This window comes from Anoplolepis gracilipes, chromosome 3, assembly GCF_047496725.1.
Source record: "Anoplolepis gracilipes chromosome 3, ASM4749672v1, whole genome shotgun sequence".
Classification (NCBI taxonomy): domain Eukaryota; kingdom Metazoa; phylum Arthropoda; class Insecta; order Hymenoptera; family Formicidae; genus Anoplolepis; species Anoplolepis gracilipes.
The window spans coordinates 9,238,490-9,251,464 of NC_132972.1; the positions used below are offsets into that span (position 1 = coordinate 9,238,490).

General features: G+C 39.9%; 1 protein-coding gene across 1 annotated transcript in view; it reads right to left on the reverse strand.

Annotated features, from left to right (window-relative positions):
* Positions 1-12,975, reverse strand: part of LOC140664102 (uncharacterized) — a 53,332-nt gene that overhangs the window by 34,328 nt on the left and 6,029 nt on the right. The window contains exon 2 of the mRNA XM_072888858.1: positions 7,183-7,573. Within this exon, the coding sequence (XP_072744959.1) occupies positions 7,183-7,573 (391 nt within the window). The remainder of the gene's footprint in view (positions 1-7,182; positions 7,574-12,975) is intronic.

The following is a 12,975-nucleotide window of genomic DNA, read 5'->3' on the forward strand; positions in this document are numbered from 1 at the left end:
GTATAGTAATTACATGTTTGCTTCACACATGAATTTCTAATACGAATACTAATTTCATCGAAAAAAAATTACGCTAGTATCTCAAGTGTTTCGGATTGACATTCTATAAAATTATCAGGGTCGTTTACACCTCTTTTAGTCCACAGCACCCCGAGGCAGCTGCAGCTATACTCGCTTATCGCCCGAGGCTAGCCTTGACGTGGATGACGACGTTTCTTCCGAAGAACTTGGTGGTGCCCGACTTTCACCTGCTGTTATGCGCGTACATTATGCTAAGAATAAATTTCGCGTTCGCGCACGCGCGTTTTCATCGGTATTTTTAGCATTGTATATTAGACGGGCACACATACATACATAGGCGGGCGGGTGTCAACTTTCGTAAACATTAGGCGCGCGATGCGATAAATCATCCGGAAAATTACCACGGTGGGGTTCGATCGCCCTCCCGGATAAGCGCGCCGACTATTTAAGTATCGATGGCGAAGCTATCGACGCTCTCCCTCGAGATCCGCCACCCTTGCGATCTCTATCGCGCATTACACTTGTACCCTATGAATCCCGTGTTCAGTGACTCATGTTTTTACGAGGATCGCGCGGCGAACGAGTCAATTTGTGTGACGTGTGCCACTTTTGAACACGATACGCGTATCGCTATCAAAATTGTCGACTGTATCCGAGTAGCTTTATTTTCTTTCATATCTTCGCAAAACAAGGTTTTGTACAAGTAGCACATTTAGTCACGTTTACAAAATAATATTAAATTATGAAATATATTGAAATTATATTAAAATGTCTCAATGTGAACTTTATTCAGAATTGTGGTGCAATAAAGTTTTACAGATCGACCGGAATCTTAATTCATTCTCCCTGTCAATTTTTAATATATTCTCAAAATAATTTTTCCAAAATAACTTTACAATTAATTCACAATGTTTAATTTGGTGAAAATATATTCATTCTTTTCACAATTTGTTCTTCTACATAAATTCTTCCGACAATCAATTAACAAATGTCATCTTGTGTAGACTCTCTTTCTCCGTCTCCCTCTTAATTATTATTATAAAAAACTTGCATAATTAACAGAATAACTTCGCTTACCACATGACTCTATGTGACTTAATTGCTCCTAAAAAAGAATTATCGCGGCTAATCCCGACCCAAACGTTTTTCACCATCACCCTACGATCGCGATAACAAACTTCCTAATTTCACCTGCGGCTAATTTACCTCCAATTCCAATTCCAACGGATCGCTCCTAATTCGTCGCGTCCGACATTACGACGCGTTTCCCCGTCAAATTAGGCGGAAACAAACAAGCAGTCCTCGATGGCCCGTGGCTAACGAGGCCGTAATCGCAAAAATACCTCGACCCCCGAGTAACCCCGAGAATTGCCTTGAACCACTCGTATATCTTTCTCACTTCGCGAGGGGGACGTAACGGAGGGCCCGACTGCCCCCGAGGAAGGACCCGTCGCGCCGCGCACCGGTGGAGTTCGTACAAATGGATTACGGAAGCGGGCTGGATATTATACCACCGATCCGACCGCCTGAGTTAAGCCTAAAATGTTTGCCGAGCTAACGACTCCGCCAGGCTACGCCAGGTGGGAGAGATCGCCGCTATTGTAATTATACTGCGGCTGTCGCGCATTTCATGTCCCGGCGATTGTGACACCGTCCGGCAGGATATTTCTACCCCTGCGTGGAAAAAAATAATAAAGAGAAAGCGCGACGATATAATGCACTGTTTAAACAGCCAGTACAAGAGTGTCGAAACGTGTCTTTTTTCAGTTGGAGATAGTACAAGTAAAATATTATAATTTGCACATTTTATACATACAAAATTTTTATATATAGATACAAATTTTAAAAGTATCTAAAATATAGAATCGAAGGATGTTACTGAATTGATGATCTTTTGTTAATTCGCTCTCTTATACATACTCTTATATATCAATTTTCTACAATTATCTTAAATATAATTTTGACGCAAAATATAATTAATGTGCTTTAATAATAATATAATACTAACAATAAATCTGTAAAGATCGTGCTTATCAATTATGTTTCAATGAGCCATGTTAAATATATCATTCATCAACATTTTTCACCGTTACTTTGATAATGCGAGACGTAAAGTCCATCTTTAATCCGCAAGTTCCTCTTTATCTCTCATCTGTCTCGCATTACGTTTTACCTCGTATTTATTCATTAATATATTTAGTTCACTCGGAGGCCTTCTAAGACTATTACCCTGTGTATTTATTATGTGCAGTTCGTATAACCGCGCGAAAATGGGGTCTAAAATGAAGAGATGTCTATCTACCCCTACCCCTATCTCCACCTTCTTTCGATCTCTCTCTCTCTTTCTCTCTTTCTCTTTCTCTTACGTCCATTCTCTCTTTTCTCGACACGTTGTTCTCTGTGCATGTTCTCCGCGATGTAACGTGCACACGATCGTCCCAGGGTCGCGTGTGAGTGTATAATGTAGGTTGCTGGCACCTTGATGAAGGGTTCGCGTGACGAGTACCCTCTATCCGCCAGTATCCTGTCTCTCTCCTGACCTGCTCGTCCGCACCTCCTATTCCGTGCGAGGCTCGCAGTCCACGGTTACCCACTTAAACGCTGAAAAAAACGCACCAGCCGCAACGACAACGACGGCGACGGCGATAGCGTTCTTCTCGGAGAGCAAGCTCGGCGACCATTTTGCTTTCCATCGCGCAGTTCTCTGGAAGACTTACTGATAAATTCTTCGCAAAGGCTAACAAAAATGGTTCTAACAAACAAACGTTAAATATTAATTAAAAGCATTATCTCTCTGCCGAAATAAAATTAAATGTTTAAGAGACTATACTGTAAAAATGCATTGTTTATATTGTGTCTCAAATTTTTTCATAAATACGCTATTCGAATTTTCAGACAGAATTTTCAAAAGAATACATTTTTAGAAATTTTTCTAAATTAAGAAAAAATGACTCTGATGATTAAGATAGGAATTACTTTCTAATATCCGTGAAAAGTCAAAGAAAAATGTGTCCGAATTCTTAGACAATTTCTTACAATGTAGGCAGCAAAATTGTTGCTTTTATTTATATTTTTATTACATTTTACTTTATTATATTATATTATATTTTATTTATTTATATTTTATTATATTTTAATAGTACTTCAACTACACTTCAACCACATTCAACTAAAAATTCAACAATCTATAATCTAGTCCTTTTTTCCGTTCTCACCTGTGGTTGTTTAAATTTGTAATATCCGTTACAAGTATTTTCTTTGGTCAGAAGGTTTTTTCCTTTTTTTGTCAACGATCTCGCCATAATGTTTACCACAATAAGTAAAGTTTATACGGTTTTTAAAAATTTCCTTTCTTATCCGTGAATCACTGACACTATAAAGGAAACGACAAAGAAAGAAAAAATGAGAAAGAGAAAGAGAAAGAGAGAGAGAGAGAGAGAGAGAGAGAGAGAGAGAGAGAGAGAGAGATTTTGAAAAGTGGCGAGTGCCAACGTGGGAAAAGGAACTCCAGAACGTTCGAGGAGGAACCGGAGGAGTTTACGGTCTTGGCACCCCGTAGGGCCAGACAATTCCACCTGATTGGTCCGAATTCGTATTGTCACTCTGTAGACTGATGTTTAGAGCACGCTCAGCTGGGATTTCGTGCCAAGTTGTTGCTAACGACGCTATTCGTGCATCAGCGTCGTTTCCTTGATATATCGATCGTCGTTGCCCGACCGAGTAGCGATATACGCTGGGATTATTTCAAAATTTTTAAATGCACTTAGCAGCTCATTGTGCCACGCCAGGGACTCTTGGAGAAACACACCTCTCTCATTTAAAAGTAACGTTAATTAATTCAAGAATCTGATTTCTCTTACATCATCTCAATTCTGATTAAAAATCTTGTTCAGACGTATTGTCAGACATTCTTTCCTTATCAATTATAAAATATAATCGTATACTTTTAATTCTGTGCAACGTTGCGAATGGTTTGCAACTTTCATATCGCTTTCCGTTCATTCTCCGTGACGACGTCTCAAGGTTGCACGGATTGCGGCATGGATTATTCTCAGACGATCATCGGCTCTTCTGCCTACTCGTGGCTCTCTCGCGGCGTTTTGTAATTACGCGCCGTCCGTCTTATCCGAAATCGGTTCGTACGCACATGGCTTATCCAATTATCATCTGCTTTCCGCGTGGTGGCGTAAACACACATGTACGTTTCGCTATAGTGTAGCAGGACTGATCGCGTTCTTAAGCCTGCCTGCTGGAAGGTGGCCTCCGACACCTTACGTTCGTAGATAATTACTCAAGAGAGCCGCTAAGTATTCTGTAATTAGAGGCCCTACCGGCTTATCAGAAATCACGTTCTCGATTACGTGGCTTATCGATTATCATCTCTCTATATCTCACATCACGCGCGCAAAAGCCCTTAATTTTATTCCTTCTATTTCGTTCTGACTCAAATTGTGTGCTTCTCTTCCAAGGGGCAGGGGGGACACGTCATTCCAATCTATCCTATTCTAAGTTGTCATTCAAGAATCATTCGTTACTTCTCAACGGTGATAGGATTCAGAGATTCGTGAAAGGTTGAAATTTCTTACACGGATAACAAAACACATCGTAAATTGTTGGTACTCGCGCGAGTGTTTCTGGGCGCAGAACTATCGTCGAGATCACAATCTCCGAGCAAATGACGAAGTCAACCGAGTCAGCGCACGATTTATCTAACACGTGACTTTCTCCTCGTTCAGCGAACAAGATAGCAACGTAATAGCACCGCGTGTCATATGTCACACATTGTTGCACATATACGAGGAGGAATCGTGGGCGTTAATGGCCGAGTCGCGGAGCTTATCCGGAGTACATCTAATATCCAAGCGAGCTGGACAAACACATATGGCGTACCCGACATTGATCACCACGGTAACACTTCAAGGTTGCGCTTTATACTAACAGCTACATTTCCACCGACAAACAGCCCGAGGCCTGGCGAACCGCAGCCTGGCCGGAGGAGGAGCAAGAAAATACATACATCCAGAAAGAATTAACTCGTATAATACGTCAATCTCTGGGAGTCGCTTAAGTCTGTGAAAGCTTCGGGCTTTTAATTTTGTAATTTTTGTTGCTTGATTAATAATTCAAATAAATATGAACTTATAGAAAAAAATGAAAACGAATTTGACCTCATTGACAAAACTCCTTCTCAAATATGTATTTTGAGAAACACTGATCTATAATGTAACGTAAATAAGATTACACGTAGATGTCTAATTACAAACACTCAAATCGGAAATACCAAAATTTTCGAAGCGGGTTTCATTTAATTAAACCATGGCGTAGCTTATCCGTAATCACATTCACAATTACAATCGCGTGGCTTATCGGATTATCATCTACTTTCTGCACCACATAAAATATGCTAGCGCCGCGCTTACATCGTTTTACAAACGCGCTACGTGCGGGCAGAATGCTGACTGAGTAAAATAAAACCAGCAGAGCGAGTGATTAATACGCCTTTGATTGCAAATAAGGTGCACGGTTTAAGTGAATTACCTACGACGGAATGCTTTGTGAGAGAAATTAAATTACAGAAACATTGTAATTAGCGCAGAATTTTATCAGTAGTCTCAATTCATCTACAATTATATGTAATAACTATCCCGAGATTAAAACAAATAAAATTAGACATAGACAAAAATACTAGGAACATATAACATTAAAAATGTTATAATAAAAAATGATTTTAAAAAATTTATTTTATTTTGCAAAAGTAATTTTTTAAAATAAATTTGTTTACTAATTTAAAAATAATCTTTTCAACCTATTTAATTAATAAACGATGCTTCTCTACATAAAGTTATTACATTAATAATATATTTTGTCGTAACTGAAAATATGTTCTCAATTAATATTTAATCTCAATCCTTTGATTATACGTATAAGATTGATTTATCGTACTAGCATTAAACAAATTTCTGCTTTTTCTTGATATATCTCCAACTAATAATATCAAAACATATATCTGAATCGCAAGCACTTCACGGCCGACGAAAGATACATTCCGACTGTACTCGGTGCACGCGGTATTTCGCAATTAGCCTGGAAGCTTATCTCGATTGCAGCATCTCCGAGAATTCCCAGAGATGAAGTCCCGCCTTTCGCGGATCGCGATCGCGAACTTCAAGCGATAATGGGGCGCATCGATCATCGGAGGTAACGCTTCAAGGTTGTATACACGTACACGCGCATTTAAGATAACCGATGGTAGTTCTCGAGTAGCCCTATGCGTACACGAATATATCTCATAATTCTGACGTGGTCACGCATCTCGACTCGCAGCTGCGGGGCCGGCCAAACTTTATTAGCATACCTATAAAAATGCACGCGTTCGCGCGTAAACGCGCGCGATAAATTACGTCTAAAAGTCCCTTAAATATCTCGTAAAACGTCAGTCAATGAAATCCATTAGTTCAAGCCGACGTCGCTACCGATAACGTTTGCGTCAGGGGTTCTTTCCACCGGGGAGCTTTTCCGGCTATTTGTTCGTGAATTAAAGACACTCGTCTCGGTGTCGCACTCTCTTTACATACGACCGTTTAACGTGCGCGTGAACATGAATGCTCGCGCAGTCATATTACAATATCGTAAAGATAATTGCCAAGCACCTTGTCGGCGATGTTGAAAGAGGGAAACAAAATGTCATGTCTGCCGTTAAAAGAGCAGTCTCTCTCCAAGACTTATTGCGTTATTGTTAGAAGAAAAATTACATATTTTTATATTGCTGAGAGAATATCGCTATATATTTGCATAAATAAAATTAAGATTTGTTTACGTTTAAAAGAGTAGGAATTTTTATGGAGAATAAATTATATGTGGCTATATATACATTTCCGAGTTCCTGTGAAACATACTGCGAGTTAAAAAATGTTTATAGAATTTTAGAATGTTTTTAATTATAGAATTCTATTCGCGAAAAAATTAAGAAAATATTTTTAAAAATTATAATTTCCCTGAGAAATTTTTAGATATATTGTAAAGGATTTGTTACGCCTTTCCAACAAACAGTCATTGAATTTGCTCTGCGTGACTTAGCGCGTTCTTGGCATCGAGTGTTCCGCATATCGAAACCTTTCCCCGATATCCTCGCGTCTCTCCTGATCGACACGCGTCACTTACCGGCCGGTCTTCGTGATGATCATCTCTGTACCGAGGTCGTTGAACTTGTCCCAGAGCTCCTTGGTCTCGAGTCGACACTCGACTTCACGTAGCTCGTCAGAGTTGCAGCTGGTCCTCAGACGCTGCTGCTTCTTCTCGTCCGCGCCATCCGCGCTGTACTTTCGCGAAGATGTCTTTTTGATGCTCACAATATCGTCAGCTAGCACCCCATGGACTGGCTCGTCGTCGACGCTGCTGCACTCTTCCACGTCGACGTCCACCTCCTCATCCTCTTCGTTTCCGGACTTGGCGGACTCGCTTTCGCAATTCTCGGTCTCCTCGTCGTTGAGAAGAGTTTCATCCGTTACAACCGTCGCCGTCGCGACAATGTTTACCGGCGATGCTCCAACACCTGAGAAAATCAATTCTTCAGTTACTATATCTGACATATTTCCAATGCACATTTCGAACCTGATAACAAAAAAAATGTACATTTGACGATAAAATAAACGTTAATTTAAGAAAATTACTTAATCCATATCAAAGTATAATTATCATAAGTAGTTTCATGTTCCATCATAATTAATAATGAGCCCTCTATCTTCCCGGTTGAGATTTTTGTTTCACGGGTGATTTCAGCAAGATTATGACCCGTCGATCGGGCCACTTATTGGATCGAGATTTATCGCGAAACGACCGGCCATGGTAAAGATGCGGAAACGAAATCCCCGGCGCAAACGCACGATTATCGCGGACCGCGTCGATTTAAATGAGCGAGATGAGCCCGAACGATACCGGGGGCCGCCGCCTGTTAATTAATCGACCGGGCTCCGCATCTGCCACAAGGTGGTGGCCCGGGCGCCTAATTAAACCGTCAGATTTTCAAGAAAGCCGATCCGCGCCGCCGTGCCGGTGTGTACACAATGTTAATTGCGCCAGCTCCGCGATATCGATCTGTTAATTTGTACTATTCCGCGCGAACAATGCGTCTTCCGGTGCGCGTTTATCTCAAATTGGATCCGTGGCAGCGTTGCTCGCGAACTCACGCACGTGCGTAGTAGGTAGGTATACGCACGGGAAAATTTATCGACGTGTTGTCGTCGACAAGAAACGTATCGTCAAACTGCAGTTTTCTCCTTTCGAGCAAACTGCCCCTCTGCACGAAAAACACTGTTACCGGAGTTATTCTTTTTTTATTTCCATTTCGCTCTACAGGTATCACACTAGTACCGGATACGGTTATCTGCTACTAGAATTTATTCGCTTAATGTGAAAATTAATACATACAAATATCTGGTAAAAAGTTAAGAAGATCCAACAGTATTTATTACGCCAAACGTACGTCAAGACCACAAGTCTAGCAATAAGTTATTATTCATTTAGTATTGAGAAAGCATTCAGTGTGACGTAAAATATTTTTCAAAAATTGTAAGGACTAATTATTCCCCTTATACATAGTGTATGCATTATTTCGTAAAATATACTTCTAGAAGCATATTTCATATACTTCTAGATCTTCCGATAAAAAAGGCGAATCCTTTTCATTTCCGTGATAAACAATGTCGTGCGCTAACGACTTGATAAGTCACCGCGCACGCTTCTTTCCGCTTCGCTGAAACGGGATGCGAGTTTCTGACCGGGTGATCGAACACCTTCTGACCGGAGGAGGATACGAGACACGACTCGCCGAGCCAGAAAACTGGCGATCATCAGTCGCTACGACTATCCTTCATGGCGATCGTTCGTTGATCGCGGGAGAAGGAACTACATAATTTGATGTGTATGCTGCTTCCCGTTTTCTTTCTGGCTTCTGATTACTACATTGACTTCGTTGTTTCTCCCCCTTCTGCCTCGTCGCGCTACTCGGACACTACACGTGCTCAAACCGGTTTTTTTAAATTTTCTATGACGACGGGTAACGATAAGCGTAACACGATTACTTTCACCATTTCGTGTATGTCGCATTTAGCAATTTGCATTTCGTTTCAGCGAAATGAGAGGCCTTTTACAAGCGATTATGGGATTTTTAATCGCCTCGAAACGATATCTTTCTTTGTTACTTAAAATCCGTCAATCATATATTTTTTGATAAAAAAATATCTCTATATCAATTTAATTAAAAAATATTAGAGTTTAAAAAAGTCTGAATTAATTTTAGAACGACTTCTGAAAGTCAAATGAACGAATATATATATATTTTCAACTTGAAATAAACATAAACGAAAAATATTTCAATGTGCTTTAACTTAAGAAACGTTTAATAAAAGCAACAGTTAATCACATTTTAGAAAGTATTTTAAATAAGGTGTGTGTGTGTGCGTGTGCGTGTGCGTGCGTGTGTGTGTGTGTGTTTATTGTACTATAAAAAAATTTCCTCATCTTCGAAATATTTTTGTTCAAAATTTCAAGTAAAAGAAATATTTTAAAGATTGTTAGTGTAAATTTCTAAAATAAGTTTATTGTATGTGTTTTCTAGTATTTTTCATTCATACGAAGGAAAAAACATGGAGCTTCTTAAGTTTCAAGTGCTAGATTTCTAAAAAAACATACTGAAAAAAATTGAATAACTTTTATAAGATAAGCATTTTTCACTTGCATAAAATTTTTATTTTCTTTTATTATTAAAAATTACAATAAAGAATATATACTGCATATTCAATATTTTGTTAAGATTAAACATGTAAACAAACATGATATATATGTATATTTATAATATATTTTAAACACATTTACTTGGCTTGTCGATTGTTTATAATACAAGAGCAAAATTATCAAAGACTTTTTTTAAAAAATACTCTGAGCCGCAATAACATTCTACGAGAATTCTCTGATTTTTCTACAGGTACAAAAAAATTTCAGATTTCCAGGAAGTAGATAATCCGATTTAAAAACAGAGAAAAACAATTAAACAAACAGAATATCCGGTTTGCGAGTCGACACCAATTTTGCGAAAACAACAAGAACCGCTGGTACCACCAAAAGGTGCGCACCATAGTCGTGCGCATCGCGTGCTGCTCGCGCGTTGCGTGCGCGCACATCTGCGTGCACGCATCTCCACGCACACACGCGGCCGGCTAATAATAATACAGCGCGGAGGCCACGTCCGTAGTTCGCGTTGCGGCACGCGTGTCACGTCGCTCTCGCGAGTTACATGTGAAGAGGCGCGCGGCAATCTTTCATTTTATTTTTTCCCTTTCGCGAAGTTGCGAAATCGCTCGAATTTCCTTATTGAGCCATCGCGCGCCATTCGAGGACGAGGGTAAAAAGTACGCGCGCGAGAACAGCCGTATAGCTTCGATGAAAGCAAAAAAAAAAAAAAAAAAAAAAAAAACCAGCTCGGTGTGTTGTGTTAAAATTAACACCTCGACGCGCGCGTTTCTCGCGTGAGTCGCAAACGCGCCATCGTCATCATCGTCGTCCTCGTCGGTCTTCCGCGACGTCACGCACGGCAAAATTACACGGGCGTACATCGTGCCCTGGCATCGCTCGTTAATTTGCGAACAATCGACTTCCCGGCTGAAAATCTAACTCTTACATCGACGACGCGCTCTTCTGCGTTCCAAAGTGTGACTCTGTACGACTTAAAAAGTACGTGGAATCATATAACAACGCGGTTAGTGGTAATCAATTAAAACAAAGGCTATAAGAGAATGCAGTTTTTTTACCTAAGAAGATAATTTTTTCTATTGTTAAATTATTTAAAAATATGTTCTCTTTCTCTCCATATATGTATATATATATATATAAACAGTCTTGTGGTCGCATAATATGCGTCTCTAAATGTAGTTGAAATGATCTTTCTTGCTTCTTTTCTCATAATGACTTTGTCATTTCTTCAGCGTTAACAAGAATAAACGACAAATAATACTTCGGGCGCAATTTTCAAAGTCGCATGAGCTATAGAAAACGGGCACGGGTCTGGTGGTGACTTAAAGAGCCTAGATTTCGTATATAGGCACACGTGCCTATAAAGCAACACAACAGTGTAGGCTGAATGCTTCACCGGAAGCTTTCCGGGCACAGAAGGAGGTAGAAAGAAAAAAAGAGAGAGAGAGAGAGAGAGAGAGAGAGAGAGAGAGAGAGAGAGAGAGAGAGAGAGAGAGAGAGAGAGAGAGTGCGGTCCCAGAGTGTATACGTTCGCGCGCGCGGAGAAGGTGGTCCCGTGTTCCACGTGATCTTTTAAGGCCAGAAGAAATATGACCGAGAGCTACTGACGTCAGCTTCCTTTTGCTGCGACCGACGGCCGACCACCCAGAATCCTGTCACCACTCGGGCCCCGCTTTCGAAGGACGTCGCTCGAGAGGATCGACTCAGGCGCAATCCGAATAACGATCGCGTTACCGGAATCGCCGTTTTATCCTGTCGAAAAAAAAAAAAAAAAAGAAAAAGAAACGTGCGCCGTCGGCAGGTATAGAGTCTAATTCTAATTCCTCACAGGAGGAGGGATACCGGGATATCGTTTCATTCAAGATCGAATACCTCCCGCGAATCACAGGTGGATTTCATCACCGCTACTTTAGGCGAGCTACAATCTGCTCTAATTTTGATAGCTTTCAAATATATGGTGAATTTTATTACATAACTTTCTGAAAATTTGTATCTATGTAACTGGAGCAATAATCTAATTATCATAATTATTTATAGATTATCGCTATTTGAAGGAAAAATAATTTTCCAAGTGTGTGTACGTGTGATGCTATGATTATACTGTGGAAAGTATATAAAATTACTATGATAATTACAGTTTAATCGAGAGAGTGAGACAGATCGCAGTACGAACGTATCATTTTGCACTCGCGCGTTTAATGCCGATATGATCCGATGGCAAAGTATGATGGCTATTAATTAGGGTAGATACTTCGAGAGAAATAATCGACACGCGTCGACGACGGAAAGGCGTCACAAAAAATGCAGCGTGATATAAAATCGATGTTACCCCGTTTCTCAACATGACGCCATTACAATTATTCTCAACGGATTAGGAGCGCGTTAAGAATGAATCGCATTTCATTTTAGATCGCGTAACACACCGCTACTCGATCACGCAAACAGAATTCCGTCTCGCGGCTAATTACTTCACCGCATTGAGATGGAGTTTAGACCAAGTATGTGACACTCCTCTGTCAAGATTAGATTAGTTTAAGAGATTTCGCACGACGATTAAATTATGTGCGAGTTATTCTTGGGACTGACAATGAGTTATTTTCGCGTCACGTTATTTTCGCACAAACTTTATTCGATTTCCGACTAACTGAGAATGTATTTTACGCCAATCTAGATCTTATATAAAAAAACAGTTGCCGCATTTTAAAAAGTTTGAGAGGAACTAAGTTTCAATAATCCCCCTTCTTTTCTACTTCATAAATTCTGTAGATATTTAAACTTGTAAAACAAATACAAAAATTTGTAAAACAAATTTGTGAATTCTCTCCAGATAATTAAATATAAGCGTGATGAACAAAAAAAAAAAACTTGAATTTTTATCTGATCTACATACTATGCCTTCTGTCTTAAAATTATGACAGTATAGTTTGGTCTCTCGTATATATGAAAGGCGACGTTATATCGCGACACTTTGTTTAATTGGGTAATAAGCCAGTCTTATCGGAGATTCGTACGAATTTTTACATAATTCCTTAATCCGACACTCTTCTTCAAATACGTGGCCACACATACTTCCAAGGCGGGAGAGGGTTTAAACCGGTTTTGTAACGGATCCACTAATTTCGCGCATGCAAGAGACGCGAGAGAGACGTACGAGCGAATCCGATTTCGCTAGCTGGAAAATTAGATGAGGAAGCGCGCGAGAAGATA